The 20,985-nt window shown below is 46.1% G+C and overlaps 1 protein-coding gene across 4 annotated transcripts in view; it reads right to left on the reverse strand.

Moving 5' to 3' along the window:
• Positions 1 to 219: 219 nt before the first annotated feature.
• Positions 220 to 20,985, reverse strand: part of LOC109869920 (vesicle transport through interaction with t-SNAREs homolog 1A-like) — a 169,897-nt gene continuing 149,131 nt past the window's right edge. For 2 of the 4 annotated variants that reach the window (XM_031804696.1, XM_031804695.1), the window contains one exon: positions 220 to 2,033. In XM_031804696.1, the coding sequence (XP_031660556.1) occupies positions 1,940 to 2,033 (94 nt within the window). In that variant the 3' untranslated portion in view covers positions 220 to 1,939. The remainder of the gene's footprint in view (positions 2,034 to 20,985) is intronic. The other 2 variants (XM_031804697.1, XM_031804699.1) reach the window with 1 other exon arrangement.

The raw sequence follows: 20,985 nt of genomic DNA on the forward strand, positions 1-20,985 counted from the left end.
AGGCAGGTTGGCGGTCTGGTCTGAGCCAGGCAGAGACCGTCTGTGTGTTCGAAGGAGGTGGACGTGGGGGGTACCGGTGAAGGTTTTAGAGAGAGTATGTTTCTGTGTGAGTGTAATATGTGTGACACATAATTCAGCCCTCAGGACTGGACACTGGAATCCCCCTCTACAGTCCAACATTTGCCTTGCCTCTGATTATACACATAAAATACAACAATATTAACCTGTCCACAAACAGTAGAATGGCTTTTAACTACAAAACAAGGACTTAAACACACACAGTATTGTGAGTTGGTAAAAAGAGCATGGAACATCATTGTCAGCTTGAAGACTTTCGGGTAAAAGGCTCTATGTAAAAGTACTGCATTATTATTGTCATCATTTCAACTGGACAAAAAGTAAAGAAAGAAGAAATCCAATCATTTAGACAGGACAACAGAGCAATTTCACTCATATTAAAAATGGCTTAAGTCTGAATTCACACACAATCAAAGCAATCCATGTTTCAATTGGTCCTGGACTATACAATACTATACATGTCATGTGGGGCGGCAGGGTAGCCTAGTGGTTAGGGAGTTGGACTAGTAACCGAAAGGTTGAAAGTTCAAACCCCCGAGCTGACAAGGTACAAATCTGTTGTTCTGCCCCTGAACAGGCAGTTTTAACCCACTGTTCCAGGGCCGTCATTGAAAATAAGAATTTGTTCTTAACTGACTTGCCTAGTTAAATAAAAGTAAAAAATATATATAATAAAAAATGTGATTCGCCGGCCAAAGACGATTGGTCTGCGTCAGTTTACGTTAATAATAGACATCATAAAATATACACTTAGTATCACATAATCTTTAACGCTAATCCCAAAAATCTATCATCAATTCTAAAACAATGTTTATAAATAAATAGAATTGCTGTTGAACCCCCCCCCCATGATTTTTCTACAACAGTATGTACACCTGTTTAGAACAGTATGTTGCCTACTATTATCAATTCTCCATTAATGTCTTGTGTGTAAAAACAAAATTGTGTCTGGACACTATTAAGATCCCTTACAGTCAGATAACAGTGATAGGAGTCAGTAATGTGACGAGGGTGGATAAAAGGGGGGATTTTCCTTCCTTGAGCTAAAACAGAAACAAACTTGTTCATGCATTTTCTATGGGTTGTATATATCTTCCATATCTCCATTCGGGCCCAACCGTGCCCCAAAAAAAAGGTGACTCTGAAAACCACCTCTTATTTGAAGGCACTGTCCTTTGTGCTGTATGTTCCGTTCATAAAAGAGGATAGCTAGGAGCTACATGCCAGTAGGCTGGGTACATTCATATAGTAGGCTCCCATGTTAATCTTGCACACAAAGAGTTGAGTCGAGCGCTTAATAGACTAGACGTGTTGAAAGTTGGTCTGACAGATGGAGAGAAAAGCTCAGCGTACAGATATACACGCACGCACGCACGCACACACACACACACACACACACACACACACACACACACACACACACACACACACACACACACACACACACACACACACACACACACACACACACACACACACAAATGGGACCCGCAAACACCTTAGGTCAGACCATGGACGTGGCGAATGAACAACAGTAGGAAGATGTACATATTTGAACCCGTCAAGACTTTTTGAATCCCCTACAGGCCCTCTGTTCCCAGGGAAAAGATAGATCTCCAATGCTAAACGCAGTCCAGTGACGACGACACCATGAATATTATCAATAGCAATAAAAGACACAGAGGGGGGCTGTCTCAGAGAGAAAGACCCCTGTCAGGGCCCAGAAAGAGTGATTCATGGGCACCATTTGTTCTAATTACTCCAGAGCAAACACTTTTGTCGCTATTAATCATGCGGGTGCGTGTTTTGTGTGTGTGTGTGTGTGAGACGGAGTGTGTGTGTGTGAGAGCATTGGGGGAGATCAGTGCCCTCGCACATTGAAATAGATGGCCAGAATGATGGTGAGGAGGATGGTGGCGCCGAGGACGAAGACCAGGACTCGGTTCTGGATGATTCTGCAGCAAGAGAGAGAAAGAAAGAGAGAGTGAGAGGTAGAGAGAGAGGTAGAAAGAGAGAACGATAGGTAGGTAGAGAGAGAGAGAGAGAGAGAGAGAGAGAGCGAGAGAGGTAGATGAAGAGAGAGAAGGAAAAATAGGTAAAGACAGGGTTAGCCAGGGGTTACAGTAGTCTGTCTGAATCCACAGAGACATTTGAAACACGCCCATACTTTTATGCATTTATGTGTAACAAAATGACCGGCCCTTAACTCCGAGGTTATCATGTTTAATGGGTACCATGAGGGCCTCATACAAGGGTATTTACTGTTCACAGTGTTCCTACTGTCAAGACTGCTGTCCAAAAGTGACAACACACACACACACACACGCGCCAGCACAAATACGCATGCACACACACAATTGCTTGTTCCAGCATCTCCCAAACACAGACTCGTAAACACACATCCAATCACACATACACAAAACTGCAGACAGGCTTTAAAAACATTATTTTCATAATAAAGTGGAAAATGTGGCTCACAAGTTTCCTGGAGGTAATAAAATCAGTGAATTACTGATGGAATGTGCCATAAAACGCCTCGCTCTTTTTGCACATTTCAATTTTCCCACTGTTGCCTAAGTAGACTTGACAAAAAATGTACTTTGAACAAAAAAATTATACAAAGAGAGGTAGTGAGGAGAATGAGACAAAATTAATGTTAGTTTGTGTGTGTGTGTGTTCACGTGTATCTATCTGTGTGTGTGTGTGTGTGTGTACGTAGTCCCAGAAGTAGTCTCCAGTGCCTCTCCCCACACACTTCCCCACCCTCCGTCACTCCTGACAAATGACAGAATTATCACATTTGCTGACATGTGGAGGGGGAGTGGAAAGGGAATGGAGGGGGAGGTGGGCCAGTGTCCACTGCTCTAAGCAGGAGATGAATGGCCCATGCTCCAGCCATTCATCACTGGGGCTGTGGAGCTGCAACTCAGGCCTGCTCACTCACCCCCTACCTACCCCTTCCCCAGCCCCAGCATCTATCCTGGCCTGAGGATAGTAGCAGTGTGCTCTTAACTCCAGCTGTAGACCTGCTCTTGCCTCTAGCCTGTGTCCTGATCTTCTTTAGTCAGACACTTATCCCAGCCTGAGTTTCAGCTTCTTACACCTTCTTCTATGGCCCCCTCTTGTACATTCCCCTTCGCCCCCTGTCCACTTCCCTTTGCCCCCTGTCCACTCCCCTTTGCCCCCTCTTGTACATTCCCCTTTGCCCCCTGTCCACTCCCCTTTGCCCCATGTCCACTCCCCTTTGCCCCCTGTCCACTCCCCTTTGCCCCCTGTCCACTCCCCTTTGCCCCCTATCCACTTCCCTTCGCCCCCTGTCCACTTCCCTTCGCCCCCTGTCCACTCCCCTTCGCCCCCTGACCACTCCCCTTCGCCCCCTGTCCACTTCCCTTCGCCCCCTGTCCACTTCCCTTCGCCCCCTGTCCACTCCCCTTCGCCCCCTGTCCACTCCCCTTCGCCCCCTGTCCACTTCCCTTCGCCCCCTGACCACTCCCCTTCGCCCCCTGTCCACTTCCCTTCGCCCCCTGTCCACTTCCCTTCGCCCCCTGTCCACTCCCCTTCGCCCCCTGTCCACTCCCCTTCGCCCCCTGTCCACTTCCCTTCGCCCCCTGTCCACTCCCCTTTGCCCCCTGTCCACTCCCCTTTGCCCCCTATCCACTTCCCTTCGCCCCCTGTCCACTCCCCTTTGCCCCCTGTCCACTCCCCTTTGCCCCCTGTCCACTCCCCTTTGCCCCCTGTCCACTTCCCTTCGCCCCCTGTCCACTCCCCTTCGCCCCCTGTCCACTCCCCTTCGCCCCCTGACCACTCCCCTTCGCCCCCTGTCCACTTCCCTTCGCCCCCTGTCCACTTCCCTTCGCCCCCTGTCCACTCCCCTTCGCCCCCTGTCCACTCCCCTTCGCCCCCTGTCCACTCCCCTTTGCCCCCTGTCCACTCCCCTTTGCCCCCTATCCACTTCCCTTCGCCCCCTGTCCACTCCCCTTTGCCCCCTGTCCACTCCCCTTTGCCCCCTGTCCACTCCCCTTTGCCTCCTGTCCACTCCCCTTTGCCCCCTGTCCACTCCCCTTCACCCCCTGTCCACCTTCCAGCTATACCCTCTAAACTCCTCCCCATGTCTCAGTCCTTGCTGTCTATACTCCATGCCCAGCCTCCAGAATGATCCTCTTCCCCCCCCTGTCCTACTCTCACAATCCCCCTCAGTTATGACTCCTATCTCCAATCCCTAGCCCACAGCCTGAACCTATGCTACCCGAGCTCCAGTCCCAGCCTGACATAGAGAGAGTCTCCAGGGGCCTGAGCCATCAGCCTGGAAACAGCTTGGCAGCCCTGAGAGCCCCAGCCTACACACCAAGACAACACTTGTCTCTACATGCATCGGCATGAGCCTTGACCTGTACCCGTGCCTGGGTCTGTATAGAGTTTAAGTGTGTCGGAGCGTGTGCCGTGAGTGATGTTACGAGCGCCTGCCTATGGGCAAAAGTGCGCAAGCATGTTTGTACAGTACACACTGGTTGTGTTTGTGCGCAGGCTACGCACGCAAGGGCGAGAAAAGACGTTCGCAATGAGAGTGAAGTAAGCTCTGACATAACACTCCCCCTGACGCGCCGAGTATACCCATTCGCAATGTTTATCAGAGATTGATTTGAATAAATGGGCCTCGTCTCCGTGGCTCTGGCCTCTCCTGATAGGGTCCTGGCGCTGCAGCACTTGCATAATGCAGAGCCGATTGGGGGAGGAAAAAGCGGGGGAAACATTAATCAGCGCGTGTTTAGCTAGGCCACATCTCCCCCATGTCTCCCTTTAATTGCCATTCATTATTCAGCATGATTATTTACCCGCAAATGCCCCAACAGAGATTCTAGCGTGTTACTGTATGTGATGTGTTTTGGGGATCCTGCTGCAAGTTAATTTTACAGCTGTGGAGGAGGGGTTGAGATGAAAGGGGGGGGGGGTTGTGGGAAATTAGTTTTGGGCTGGCGAAAACTTGGTTAGGGGGATAGGGAAGTACCACCTTAAAATAAGTTGTATTTAATAAGCTTAATAAACTATTTATAAGTAGTGTAGCTATCGGCCTATACTGCTGGTAAATGAGTCTTCTAGCCTTCATAACCATTCATTAACAAGGCATGTATTATAAAATGACTAAATTAGCATTTATTATAATTTAGAAAGCATTTATAAAGTATAATGGGGCATCCTATAGAGTGATTTTTAATTTTTTTTTTTAACACTACACCAAAAAAAAGACATATACTCTCCTTAAAAAACGGGACCCGTCATTGAGTGTCGGAAGCTACCTGTAGACTTCCAGTCATTGACTGACTTCCAGCCAGACTTCCAGTCATTGACTGACTTCCAGCCAGACTTCCAGTCATTGGGCTAATGCTGGTCAGCATTGGCTTGCGTAACTAACTTCCCTCAAACTGCACGCAGTTTACATAATTAATGGTGTCCACGAGGTCATCGGACTCCGGGTAAGTAGAAAAACGGCTCGATTGCGTGAATCTCTCCGTATCCCCTTACCACTTAGCCTAGGGAAGAGGCGGTCCATTTCTCTCAAGCCCTATTTCTCCTCATGTTTTTAGACTTCATATCTGCGTTTACATGAGAACACAATATGCATATCTGGGGGTGTCTAGTTCATTGGATATGGGAAATGCCTCCTTAATAACACCGGGAAAGTGGATTGGAGAGAAGAAGACCGAGGGCTGGTCTGTTTGATGCCAGCCAGGTCATTTGAATGAATGAGTAAAATGCATGGGACGGGGGGGAGCTCTCTCCTGCCTACAGTAATGTAGATGAATATACCGGTGGTTAGGGGCCTCTGAAAACACCCTCCGAGGGGGAGGAATAGGCCCCCAGGCTGCCAAACGGGGAGGAGGAGAGGAGAGTCCAGAGTGGAGGAGAGGAGCGAGGGATTAGAACGGAGTCATAATTCACTTAAGCCATGTTTCAATCCATTTACTAAACAGTGTCTGTGACACTTTAAAGAGCGTACGCCCTGCCCTCTGACAGCCAGTGAAATGAACCCCGGAACCCCCACGACAGAGCGAGAAGAGGTGTGAAAGGAGGAATATTCCGTTTGTTCGGCTAGTTATCCGACTGTGATGATCTCAGTAATCTACATGTGAGTCACTCAACAAACAAAAAAAGGATCACCTATCTGTGTCATGTGTTCATTTGAATTGTTCACTACAGTCCATCATAAAGTGGATGAATGAAATCAAATCAGAGTTTATTTGTCACGTGCACCGAATACAACCAGTGTAGACTTTACAGTGAAATGCTTACTTCACCAACAGTGCGATTTTTAAGTACAAAATAGGTATTAGATGGACAATAGATAAGTAAAGAAATAAAAACAACAGTAAAAAGACTGTAAAAAAATAACAGTAGCGAGGCTATATACAGGCACTGGTTAGTCGGGCTAATTGAGGTAGTATTTACATGTAGGTATGGTTAAAGTGGCTATACATATATGATAAACAGAGAGTAGCAGCAGCATAAAAGAGGGGTGGGCAATGTGAATCGTCTGGGGAGTCACTTGTTTAGGAGTCTTATGGCTTAGGGGGTAAAAGCTGTTAAGTAGCCTTTTGGTCACAGACTTGGTGCTCCGGTAACGCTTGCCATCCGGTAGCAGACAATTTTTAGGGCCTTCCTCTGACACCGCCTGGTGTAGAATTCCTGGATGGCAGGGAGCTTAGCCCCAGTGATGTACTGGGCCGAACGCACTACCCTCTGTAGTGCCTTGCGGTCAGAGACCGAGCAATTGCCGTACCAGGCAGTGATGCAACCGGTCAGGATGCTCTCAATGTTGCAGCTGTAGAACGTTTTGAGGATCTGAGGACCCATGTTAAATCTTTTTAGTTTCCTGAGGGGGAATAGGTTATGTCGTGTCCTCTTCACGACTGTCTTGGTGTGTTTGGACCATGTTAGTTTGTTGGTGATGTGGACGCCAAGGAACTTGAAGCTCTCAACCTGCTCTACTACAGCCCAGTCGATGAGAACGGGGGTGTACTCGGTCCTCCTTTTCCTGTAGTCCACAATCAAAAACCAGATCAGTCAGCGATAGTACTGTCCCCCTTAATATAATCCAATTGACCTAATTTGTAATGATACCTTTTGCTACAAAGTTGTCCATCTAACAGATATCTACACTGCAAAGATGATATGTCACACAAAGAGATTCATTTCAGTCTACCAGCCACACATGATTACAAGCCTTATTTATTCAAATGAAGTCACATAATGCCATCGTAAAATTCTCCAAACATATCTTTGACCAGAGAGTTTCAGTTTGAAAAACATGGTTTATTCTACCTTATAGCAGATTCAGCTCTGAGACATCACATCTCCAGACAGAACAGAACTTATCAAACCGGATCCATCCTCTGTGTTTGACACTTGACATAAGAGAAAAGAATGGGAGGGGTGGAGAGGTGACTTGGGATAAGCCTTATACACCCCCCCCCGCGCACCTTCTCATGAGGCCCTTCTGTGATCCCCCAACATTGTCTCTCTCTCTCCCTCTCCTCTCGTTCTTCTTTCTCCTCTCTCTCTTCTCTTTCTTCTCTCTCTCCAACAAGCAACCAAGCAGTTCACTAAAGAGCAAAGCAGCTGTGGCACTGCCCAAAGACCGGTGATGCTGTACATGCATGCAAGTGAGAGAGAGAGGAGCAAGAGGAGGGAGAAGTATAAGAGAGACAGACGGGGGGGGGGAATAGGAGAATGAAAACGAGAGAGAAGCAGCAGAGAGCGCAGAAACCCTAGAAGAGTCCGTTTACCCGGAGAAGAAGGCTGGAAGAGAGCCTCCTCAGAGACAGATGAAAATAATGAGGACTTTTCTGTCAGGAAAGATTTACAAAATCTTACCCATGTTATTAAAATTTAAAATCTCTATTTTTTTTCTCTCTTTTCCCTCTCCCTTAGTGTATTTTCTTCACAGCACACCCTTATTACCAGTCCTAATGAGGCCAGGGATACACCTCTATGGTGTGAGAGTCAGTGAGACTGTGGGTGTGCGCGTGCGTGTGTGTGTGCCCTAAAGCCCCACACACACCCCCTCTCTGCTGGCTCTCTGAGGTGGACTTGTGGACATACAGACACACATTCAGACAGACAGACGGACACAGCACATCACTACTACCTTAGAAAACAAACTTAACACCCAGAGATCCCCCCCCTTTCCACTACTAGGCCAATAAAACTAAAATCAATGTCTGTCTGACCAATTCTGGTTCTTTCTCTCTAAATCCTGGGAATATGCAGCATGGGACAGGAGTGGAGGAGAGGATAGAAAAGAAGGGAGGGAACGAGGGAGGAGAAAAGAGGGAGGGTGCCGGAAGGCTCAATGTGTTCACAAATAGTGAGAGTAATGGAAATGGTGCAGAAAGCTGGAAAGGGGGGGGGGGGGCGAGCCCTGACTAACGTGTTTGCTTGTGATCATGAACTAATACAAATAAATATTTGATTCTATTGCCCGTCTTCACACCCCTCCTCCTCACTCACACTCACGTCAAAGTACTCTGTTTAAATTGTCCGATTCAATGGAAAGAGCTGTAAGAACTGGCCTTGTTTCAGTCTAATGAATGAAACAGATCTAGTAAAAGGAGTCAAATCAGCGTCAACAGCGTACAGTACAAAATACACGTGTTAAGACGTAAATTGTGTGAGAAGAACCACATGAAAAAAACAACAACAAAAAAAACAGTCATAAACATGAAACTATTTGAGATGCTGGGTTAACAGCTTGGACAATAGGCTGACCTGAAGTAGTGCAATGTTACCCCTCTTTATGTATGTTCTGCCCACACACACACATCCACACACGCACACGCACACACAGGGCTGAAAAAAATAGAGCTCTTTAATGGCATGTTATTTACTTTAAAAAGTCCCCGACATCATGTAATTCCCGAAAGAAAAACAGTACTTATGCACATATACATACTATCACACTCTAGCCAGTACTGAATGCTGTATCTCAATAAGAACCTGAACGTTATTATACATACTATCACACTCTAGCCAGTACTGAATGCTGTATCTCAATAAGAACCTGAACGTTATTATACATACTATCACACTCTAGCCAGTACTGAATGCTGTATCTCAATAAGAACCTGAAAGTTATTATACATACTATCACACTCTAGCCAGTACTGAATGCTGTATCTCAATAAGAACCTGAACGTTATTATACATACTATCACACTCTAGCCAGTACTGAATGCTGTATCTCAATAGGAACCTGAACGTTATTATACATACTATCACACTCTAGCCAGTACTGAATGCTGTATCTTAATAGGAACCTGAACGTTATTATACATACTATCACACTCTAGCCAGTACTGAAATCTGTATCTCAATTAAGAACCTGAACGTTATTATACATACTATCACACTCTAGCCAGTACTGAATGCTGTATCTTAATAGGAACCTGAATGTGTTTATACATCATTTTCACAAGGGCTTATTAGTCAAATTCCAGTGTAATTACCCACTAGATCTCTTCATGAAAGTAGGAGTGATTTTTTTTGGGGGGGGGGGGGGGGGGGTTACTAGTACATGCTCATATACACCACAATGAGGGCTCTCTTTTCCTTCCCACACGTGTCCTCCGACAGGCTTGTTCAATCTCTAGCTCTATTTGCTGTATTCTACATTCTGTGCCATGGTTGGGAGGGAGTCTGTCTCCGTTTGGAGTCCGTGGTCTGAGCGAGGCGCACAGCCGCTCCATGACGGAGCACCCTTTCTTTCTTTTTTTTTTAACGAGCTTCGCACCGACGCATGAGAGCAGCACCGGGGCTCTACAAGTTCATCCATTTTTTATTTGGCGGCTAACAACCCAGCCAGCAGCCGAGGCTGGGACTTGGACCTCTACCTGGAAATGTGTTGGAGGGAGGAGGGAGATGGAAAGTGTGGTATGGAGGGAGGATGAGATGCAGAAAGGGAGAGAATGAGAGAGAGAGGAGTTGGGCACTGAGTGTGTGTGTGTGTGTGTGTGTGTGTGTGTGTGTGTGTGTGTGTGTGCCCGTGCGTGTACGTGCGTGTAAAAGAGAGCCAGGCAAAGAAAGTGAGAGAGGAGAGCGAATGAGGGGAAAATACCTTGTTTGCAACTGTTTCTGGAATTTTCAAGAACTTTTGCCTGTAGTGGTTTCAGGCAGCTGCAGCCTCCTGTCCCGGTGAAATGTACAGGTGGCTTTTTGAGGCTCTCTCTTATTTTTATAGGTACACAGATCACTTCCCTAGCTGGCAGCCTGACAGAAAACTAGCTCTCTTTCCTTCCCTCCCTTTCTCTACAATCTCTCTCCCCCTCACCCGATCCCCCCGCTCCCTTCATGTTCTCCTTTTCTGTTTTCGACTTACCTTCCTCTCTATTTTTGAGTTGAACCACTTTCTCCTTACCTCCACATGATCTCTCCCACCCTACTTACCTTTCGGTCCCCCTTTGTCTTTTCTTGCATCCCTTATTCCACCCTTTCCCCTATTCTCTTTTCACTCCCCCTCCTTTTAATATGTGGATAATATGTGCATTGTGTGTCCTGCATACTTCACTTATCTCCAATTGGCATCTCGGAACAAACAAATAGCTGGAGAAAGGACAGAGGACATTTTTCGACTATGTCCACAATGGGGCTTCTTCTTCTAATATAGTGGCATTTAATTAGGCATTTTTCAGAGGAAGGCCCCCCCCCAAAATTGTTGAAGACTCCAGCCACAGACTGTTGTCTCGAATACTGCACGGCAAGTCTGGAACCAACAGGACCCTGAACAGCTTCTACCGCCAAGCCATAAGACTAAACAAGACTGCTAAACAACTAATCAAATGGCTACCCTAAATACCCGGAATAACCGCATTGAACCTTTTATGCACATATGCTGCTGCTGTCTACCCATCCTGTTGTCTAGTCACTTTACCCCTACCATATGTACATAGCTACCTCCATTACTTCGTACCCCTGCACACCGACTCTGTACTGGTACTCCCTGTATATAGCCATGTTCTTTTTTTACTCGTTATTCGCTGTGTATTTATTCCTCGTGTCACTATTTAAATGTTTTATTGTGTTTTGCCTTATCTTTGACTCTGCATTGTTGGAAGGTAAGGATTTCACTGTTAGTCTACACCTGTTGTCCACGAAGCATGTGACAAATTAAATGTGATTTTGACCCCTACGATGCTCAAGTGTGCCTACACAGGATTCTTAGAGGAGCCTCGACTTGGAGGGCAAGGTTATATTGCTGTGCAAATGCCACACGACTGAGTATGTAGGCCATACATGGATGTTGCATGTAAAAAATAACAAAAAAATACTTCTATACCTTAATCTTTACAGTACAATGTATTATTACAAAAACATACTGTATGCAAGGATACATGGGGATGAAATAAGTGGTTGGAAAAGCAATAGGGTAGACTTGACCTAACTTGCTGTTCAAGCATTAACCCCTGACGGGTCCCACCGCTGCACCCAACTGCTGTTGTGACTGATGCTATGTATTCTGGGAAGGTGGCTGGGCAGAGCGGGACATTGAGACGGGAATCCCTCCAGCCTGGAGGTTGATAGTGAATAGTACAGCGTTTATACAGCGCCCGATAAATTACTTTTCTCACCATTTCGTCTCGCTTGCTAAGATTTCCAAACACAAAACCTCTCGGCCGCATTCCACGGGAGGGCCAGCTGCGCATCGGATTAACAGGGCCTGCTGTAAGGGCGTGACATTAGCCATGGAGCCACAGGCCTCCAAAACTATGATGCACATACATTTTTATTGTTTGTTCAGTATTGAAATCTCATTAGGCCACATATATCATCCTTATGGGCTGTCCATTCACTTTCACTGAGACGGTGGGGAGGAAAAGGAGAAGGAGGGGGGGGGGTTGAGCAGGGATGCACTGAGCATTCTAGAGCAGACCCGGGGCAATGGTTTATGATGTCTGCATGCTGCGTTGCAGTCACACAATACCCGCCACAGACAGAGTGAAAAGAGAAAGATAGATGGGGTTTCAGTGGATTCGTTCACATGGCTGTCTCGTTAAAGACTTTAAGGAAAGTTACGACGTCAGCTCTATAGGTGCATGTTGTGCTGCTTTTCTATGTAGAAGTATTGGGTCCGACAATGTTAGTAGGAATACAGCTAGAATTGACATTTGACACCAAATTCCTTTTTTCATGGAATTTGGCAACTTGAAGCCATTGGATCAGGAATAGATAAAAGATTTAAAAAGCTGTTTGGAATCGCAGCATTACAGAAAAGGATGGGGGGGGGGACAAACAGAAATGACAAACGATGTTTATGGAAGTGTCGCCAAGAGGTTTTTGCCATGTTTGTTGTATCTTAAAACATTCAATAACTTGACATCATGGCACCACGTGACATTGTTTGCTGAAGCAAGCAGCCAGAGTCCTGTCTCTGCTCTAAACAATGCTTTAAAACTAATTACGTCGTAAAATAGGGCTGTCTAGGATTCCACGGAGGAGAAGTAATGGGGAAACGTGTGTTTATGTCTGCATCTTTTTTTTGATTAAATAGTGTGGAGACTCTTTTTGTGTTTGTTTGCCGTTTCGAATAAATTCTCCAAATATTTGCTTAAAACCCCCTGTGGCTTCATTCAGCATCCTGTGTCTCCAGATATGGGTAATGTTGACATAGTGATCTCAACCCCAAAATACACGCACACACACGATAGAGTATTGCCTACTCAGTTATCGCACAAATAGTTCACTCAGAGCACGAGGAAGTACACCTTTCTTCTGAAATGAAAGGCATTTCTTCTGTAAAGAAATGTTTTCAGCAAAGTTTTTTTACAAATCTATTTTGGAATAAGTATAGTAATTAAACACAACGTGAGCATTTAATGTTTATTCTGACACGGAGTCACGCAGAGACCAAGGTCTCGTTTACAGATGAGCCATCAAATACCATTGACCATTGTGTGTGCTTAACCACAAACACACTCAAGCAGGACCTTGGTTGCACAAAGCGGAATAACTGAAAAATAATGGCAAGACTGAATCAACATTTTGCATTTCATTCATTTAGCAGATGCTCTTATCCAGAGGGACTTACAGTTAGTACATTCATCTTAAGATACCTAGGTGGGACAACCACATATCTCAGTCATAGTAAGTCAAATTTTCCTCAAAGTAGCTATCAGAAAAGTCTGTGTTAGTAGGGGGGAGGGGACAGTGCAATGGGATTATTTAAGATACTCTTTGAAGAGGTAGCGTTTCAGAAGTTTTTGGAAGATGGGCATGGACTCTGTCTGGGCCAGCGACGGTGGGTTTGTGCCCATAGGCGATGTTGTTACCGGTGATGTCTGGTGAGGACCTGCCTTAGAACAGGCCTACAAGCCCTCAGTCCAGCCTCTCTCAGCCTATTGCAGACAGTCTGAGCACTGATGGAGGGATTGTGCGTTCCTGCCTTTGACATCGGGTGTTGTAGGTGTCCTGGAGGGCAGGTAGTTTGCGTTGGGCAGACCGCACCACCCTCTGGAGAGCCTTGCGGTTGCGGGCGGTGCAGTTGCCGTACCAGTGGGAGATACAGCCTGACAGGATGTTCTCAATTGTGCTTCTGTAAAAGTGTGTGAGGGTTTTAGGTACCAAGCCAAATTTCTTTAGCCTCCTGAGGTTGAAGAGGCGCTGTTTGCGCCTTCTTCACCACACTGTCTGTGTGGGTGGACCATTTCAGCTTGTCAGTGATGTGTACGCAGAGGAACTTTCCACCTTCTCCACTGCGGTCCCATCAATGTGGACAGGGGGGTGTTCCCTCTGCTGTTCCCTGAAGTCCATGATCATCTCCTTTGTTTTGTTGACATTGAGTGAGAGGTTATTTTCCCGGCACCACACTCGCAGAGCCCTCACCTCCTTCCTTAAGCCTTAAGGTAGGGAGGGGCGGTTCCTCTCGCTGCTCCATAGGCAAGTACACCATGGAGAGGCGGGGCGACAGATGTTTGGCGCACGCAAACCACTCGACAGAACACTCCTCTGTGGCACACAGCCTTAGCGACCTATGGAAACAATGGCTGTGACAGTTAGCAGCCTCGCACTTCAAAACTAGCGCTTAGGAAAAAACAAAGAGCTCTTTCCTTCTACCTCAGGCCATTCACCTGGTTTGAATAGTCTGTCATACACTAGCAGTACAGCTACAGTTCTATGGACAGGCCAACACACAGGGTGATGGTGACTGACTGGAAACTAGCAAGAAAAAAACGGCCTCTGACTCATGTCTTGATTTCTAAAGTTTCATTGTTTGGGCCAGTCTGAACAGACTGTGTTTACAGGTTAAAGTTGAGCCAGGTTATTTAGTGGTGTGGATAAAAATTTGCTCCAGCAAGAGAGGTCAGAGGTCAAGCCCACAAGCTTCAGGGCAGCAGGCCTGTCTTAGAGTTAACCCTGCGACCTCCAGGGTTATGGACACACTACGCTAGTGTGGCCGGGAGGCAGAAGCACAGGAGATGAACTGAGGTCCACCGTGTGTGTGTGTGTCAGAGTTTGTGTACGTGCATGTTCGCATTAAGAGGGCGTAGTGGAAAAGTGGAAAACTACAGGAGTGCAACTGACGAGTCCGTGTGAAATAACCATCGGATTACACAAGAAGCCTCAACAGAATCTGGGTTTGTGATTCATCGGTTGTTGGATAACCACTTGTTTGGGCCTTGTGTTTCTTCTCAAAGCCGACCAGCTCCATTCTATGGATAAACGGGCGGCAGCTCCAAGCTGGTTGGTCAGTCCAGTAAGAGGGGGAAAAAAATGATAATGTCATCTACCGTTTGACACTACAAGGGAGGTTTTAGTCAGTCTAAATAATCCATGCCGATGCATTAAATTTGCAGACCCACCTTCCTTCTCCTTCTCCAGTACAATCCCAGTCTCAGCTGTGAGAGAGGAGGAGGGCTAGTGGAGAGTGAGAGGGGGAGAGTGGGGATGATGAGCGAGAGACACCTAAGATGTGAGCGAGTGGAGAAAAACAATGTCCTAGAGGAAGAGGAAAGAGAGAGCGAGAAAGAGGGGCCCAATCCAGCAAGAGAGAGGAGGGGAGAGAGAAAGAGAAAGTGAGAAAAAGGAGAGGTGAGGGGATAGGAGGGGAAGAAGCCCCGAGTGACACTGATTCCCTGATGACTGACCCCCCCCCCCCTCCGCAGTAAAAAAAAAGAACAATTTGAGGATGGGGCCAGCAGTGAGACGGGGTTTGTTGCATTAACTGGGTTATTGACATGATGCTCTGGCTCCATTTGCTTAGTGCCCTGGAGGCTGGAATCCATAGACTCCGCTCCCAACTAATCAAGGCCCGCAGCCACACAGGGTCAGGCTGAAGAAAACGCAGAAAAAAATCTATAGGAAACTTTGCGATGGAACGACAGGGAGGAAAGCGGGAGAGAGAGAGAGTAGGGGTTCAGAAAGTCCTCTCTAAGCACAAATGAATTTACTACACTTTCCTACTTTCTTGCATTTCTTGTACGGAGTGGTGGAGTGAGCTTGAGAGACGCAGATTGCTAGTTCACCTCTCCATCCCTAACGAGTCAGGGTTGAAAGGTCAGGGGTTGTCAGGGCTGCTTGGGGACTCCCTCTACGAAACAGAAGTCAAGAGATGAAGTCCCAATAACAATCTGCTATGAGTTTAGTTCCAGCTGGAGACTTTCTTGTGGACACGCAACTCACACAGCATAATGCTCCACCCACTCTTTACCCCTTCTCTCTCCTTAACAAACCCTCAAAACCTGTGAGCTAATAGTGAAAGAGATTTCTTTCCAAATCTGAAAAAAAAAGGTTGGGGGTCAATAACGGTTATATTGGGCTCAATTTCTGAGAGTTGAAAGACATCTTTGGCAGTGTTATAAAAACTTCAAATATCTGGTGTCTAGTAGGCTACAGAAGTAGAGATAAGGACCGATTCTTTCTCTGAATCTCCCAAATCTTGAAGGATCCAAATGTCCCATCGATGTCTCTCCGTATACAGTATCGCACTCAGTGTAGACACGCGTGACATGTCCAAAACATCCCTTACACTCGGTCATGTACATACAGTAAGGCTTGACCCTGTCCTAGGCGTCGAGTCCCTTCTCAGACACTCTCCATTTCCATCACCATACATTCAAAACATCATAGGCTGACCAAGGAACCAGAGTAACACGATGGAAAATTCATGGGGAACCATCATCCATTATTAATACTGAAGACTTCGATTTTTCACACACAGAGAGAGAAAGTGCGAGAGAGGAGAGATAGTTTTCTACCAGGACACAACCCTGTTTGGGTTTGTCCCTTTGCACTGAAGGAGAGTAGGTTTATGCTAACAAAAGGGATTTTTCTTCACTTGTTGGTCTATTTATCCACAGTCGATTAGAGGTTGGGGAAGGGGGGCTGGGATAAGACAGATGACTGGCTGTAGACTGAGAATTGTGGCTAAAACCTCAGACAGGCAGATCCAGGGAGAGGCAAATTAACTAAAGTAAAGCGTGGTTTTATTTTGAAGACAGAAAGATAGGTGTGGTGAAGATCTATTTCGAGTATGCAAATTACATAGTAGTAAATAAGAGAAACCACACACACAATGCCAAACAAACATGCAGCCATGTTAATATTTTTTTTTACCTGGGAACACTATTAGATCTAGAAATCCATATATTACCAATTGGATAATTTTATAGTACATCTTCTTTGAATAACAAAGGCTGATTCTCCTTCGCTCCGCTAATAGACGTTAACTTGTGTCTTTGCTACTAACCTCCAACGGCTAACGCCCACCCTCCAACGGCTAACGCCCACCCTCCAACGGCTAACGACCACCCTCCAAAGGCTAACGCCCACCCTCCAACGGCTAACGCCCACCCTCCAACGGCTAACGCCCACCCTCCAACGGCTAACGACCACCCTCCAAAGGCTAACGCCCACCCTCCAACGGCTAACGCCTTCCCTCCAAAGGCTAACGACCACCCTCCAACGGCTAACGACCAACTTCCCCAGTTAGGAGGAAGTGCAGATCAGCAGCCCCCCCCCCACCGCCATCGTGGCGCCCCTGATATTCTAGATATTCTTATAATCAGCCCTTATGAAACCCATAGGTTCCTCCTGCCTTCATCCTCTGTCTATCCCATTCTGGTTGCTGTGGAACAATGATGCTTGGATACATTAAAACACCTGCCCCGTGATCAAACGAACAAATACCTCCCGGGTCAGCGGAGGGCTACCCAACGTCAGTTAACAATGAAGCTTTTAAAACATCAGTCGTATGCAAAGCGGCTGGTACACAGGAGAGACAGGGGCGGCAGAGCAGAGCCAGAGAGCTCGAGCCTGGCCTTCTCGATCATTTACATTTTACATTGTAGCCATTTATTTTTACACTTTCATTCGTACTGGTCCCCCATGGGAATCGAACCCACAACCCCGGCGTTGCAGGCGCAAGGCTCGACCAACTGAGCCACACGGGAGCTATCAGAGAGTGGGGGGCCTTTCCTAAAGAAATCAAGCTATTTATCACACAACTATGTCAGTTGATCCCCCCAAACAGCATGACTATGGGAAAGAGGGTTTTGAGACTGTATCAGCTACAACATAGGATTTACTGCAGGAGAGTTTACGCGTAAAGGCGGGCTTGTGTTAGTCATGTGGTCCAACACAGGCACACATCCACAACATACACCAGGAGTCAAGATTGCCATTGAACTGTGAACGTAAAGGCCTAGAGTCGTATCTCATCTTAACCTCCCTTTTGACAAAAACACAACAAACCAAAAATACCAAATGACCCAAATACTCAAAATTACACTTCAATTGGTTTGACAAACACGAACGTGCATTTCTTTGGAAATAGTGTGTGATTGCAGACCACAATTCGGCGTTTTCCAGCATGTGGGCATTCCGAGCTTGCTAGCTACCTATCCACCTGTTGTGTACTGGTGTCCTAGCTAGCACACGTTGTCCTTTCCTCACGCCTGCCGAACACCTGCCCCTGCCTCGTGAACAGAACTGCAGGAAAGCAGTGCCCGACAGGCGGGTGCGAAGGACACTGTCTACCTGGGTCCTAGCTAGGAAGCTATCGTTGTCACCCCCATCTCTTCTTCTTCGGGGTTACTGTACTGAAGCGCCCACAATTACGCCCTTCTCCTTTTTGGTGGAGAGGCTGTTTTTTTAAGCCAAGGGGGTGAGGTGGCGGCGAAAAGGTTTTTTCTTCTCTTCTCCCCCCTGACTCTCAACTGCTTGGTTAACCAACTGACCTGCTGTCAAAGGAGCCTTTGTGAGCGCGCTCTGGCAGCGGGCCAATCAGATCCTCCGGCTTGTCTGTCTCCGGGTGGAAAATGGTGCCCCTGGTATGTGATCTGCGGCAAAATGCGCAGACAGGCTGACTGCAGACAGGAGCGGGCAGGCTCTGACTCTAGGCCTTCCAAAATATGCTGGGGGGGGGGGGGTGACCTGTTTTGGCGCTCAGCCAAAGTGACACTGCACTATGGGGTTCTGTGGTTATTTCCCTACTTAGTCTCTTATTCTTTATCACTCTTCCTTCCTCAGGGCCTGAGTGAGCTGCTTGCCAGGTAAAACAGGTGCACGGTGGAATAGGGACACCAACGTGATGTAATGACAAAGTCCCTGGTCTCATTACATACAGTTTAAACATCTCATGACGCAACCGTAGGTCTTTCTAAAACCATATGTCTAGTCGGAGGAAAAAATAGAACAGACTGAGCCACTAGGCTCACGTGGTGCAAGTATGTGTGTGTGTGTGTGTGTCACATCAAATTAGATTCCTCACATGGTTCCTAAACAACAGGTTTAGACTAACAGTCAAATGCGGGTCCTTTTCCAATGCAGAGTTCAAGATAAAGATAACCGAAAAAGTATAATACTAGAAATAGTGACACAAGGAATAATACACAGGGAATAACGAATAACAATAATGAGTAGAAATAGCATGGCTAAATACAGGGAGCACCAGTACTGAGTCGATGTGCAGGGATAGAGGTAGCTATGTCCATATGGTAGGGCTAAAGTGACTAGGCAACAGGATAGATAATAGACAGACGCAGCAGTGTTTATGGGGAGTGTGAAAGTGTGAGTGGCGTCAGTATGCATGTGTGCGTATGTTATGGAAAGGTGAAGTCGGAAGTTTACATACACCGTAGCCAAATATATATGAACTCAGTTTTGGACAATTCCTGACATTTAATCCTAGTAAAACATCCCTGTCTTAGGTCAGTTAGGATCACCACTTTATTTTAAGAATGTGAAATGTTAGAATAATAGTAGAGAGAATGATTTATTTTAGCTTTTATTTCTTTCATCACATTCCCAGCGGGTCAGAAGCTTATATACACTCAATTAGTATTTGGTAGCATTGCCTTGAAATTGTTTAACTTGGGTCAAACATTTCAGGTAGCCTTCCACAAGCTTCCCACAATAAGTTGGATGGATTTTGGCCCATTCCTCCTGACAGAGCTGGTGTAACTGAGTCAGGTTTGTAGGCCTCCTTGCTCTCACACGCTTTTTCAGTTCTGCCTACACACTTTCTATAGGATTGAGGTCAGGGCTTTGTGATGACCACTCCAATACCTTGACTTTGTTGTCCTTAAGCCATTTTGCCACAACTTTGGAAGTACACTTGGGGTCGTTGTCCATTTGGAAGACCCATTTGCGACCAAGCTTTAACTGATATCTTGAGATGTTTCATCAGACCCGAAAGACATTTCTCCAAAAAGTACAATCTTTGTCCCCATGTGCAGTTGCAAACCGTAGCCTGGCTTTTCTATGGCGGTTTTGGAGCAGTGGCTTCTTCCTTGCTGAGCGGACTTTCAGGTTATATAGGACTCGTTTTACTGTGGATATATACTTTTGTACCTGTTTCCTCCAGCATCTTCACAAGGTCCTTCGCTGTTGTTCTGGGATTGATTTTCACTTTTCACACCAAAGTACGTTCATCTCTAGGAGACAGAACGCATCTCCTTCCTGAGCAGTATGATGGCTGCGTGTTCCCATGGTGTTTATACTTGCGTACTATTGTTAGTAGCGGTCGGCCAATTAATTTTCAAGTTTTCATAACAATCGTAATTGGTATTTTTGGACACCGATTGTGGCCGATAAAATAAAAAAAACACCTTTATTTAACTAGGCAAGTCAGTTAAGAACACATTCTTATTTTCAATGAAGGCCTAGGAACGGTGGGTTAACTGCCTTGTTCAGGGGCAGAACGACAGATTTTTACCTTGTCAGCTCGGGGATTAATTTTTGCAACCTTCTGGCTACTAGTCCAATGCTCTAACCACCTGCCTTACATTGCACTCCACGAGGAGCCTGCGTGGCAAGCTGACTACCTGTTATGTGAGGGCAGCAAGAAAACAAGGTAAGTTGCTAGCTAGCATTAAACATATCTTATAAAAAACAATCAACCTTAACATAATCGCTAGTTAACTACACATGGTTGATATTACTAATGTATCTAGCTTGTCCTGCGTTGCATATAATCAATGCGGTGCCAGTTAATTTGTCATCGAATCACAGCCTACTTCGCCAAACGGGTGATGATTTTATTTATTTATTTCACCTTTATTTAACAAGGTAGGCAAGTTGAAAACAAGTTCTCATTTACAATTGCGACCTGGCCAAGAAAAAGCAAAGCAGTTCGACACATACAACGACAGAGTTACACATGGAGTAAAACAAACATGCAGTCAATTATACAGTATAAACAAGTCTATATACGATGTGAGCAAATGAGGTGAGATAAGGGAGGTAAAGGCAAAAAAAGGCCATGGTGGCAAAGTAAATACAATATAGCAAGTAAAACACTGGAATGGTAGATTTGCAGTGGAAGAATGTGCAAGGTAGAGATAAAAATAATGGGTTGCAAAGGAGCAAAATAAATAAATAAATAAAATAAATACAGTAGGGAAAGAGGTAGTTGTTTGGGCT

This window comes from Oncorhynchus kisutch, linkage group LG25 (genome assembly GCF_002021735.2).
Source record: "Oncorhynchus kisutch isolate 150728-3 linkage group LG25, Okis_V2, whole genome shotgun sequence".
Taxonomy (NCBI): Eukaryota; Metazoa; Chordata; class Actinopteri; order Salmoniformes; family Salmonidae; genus Oncorhynchus; species Oncorhynchus kisutch.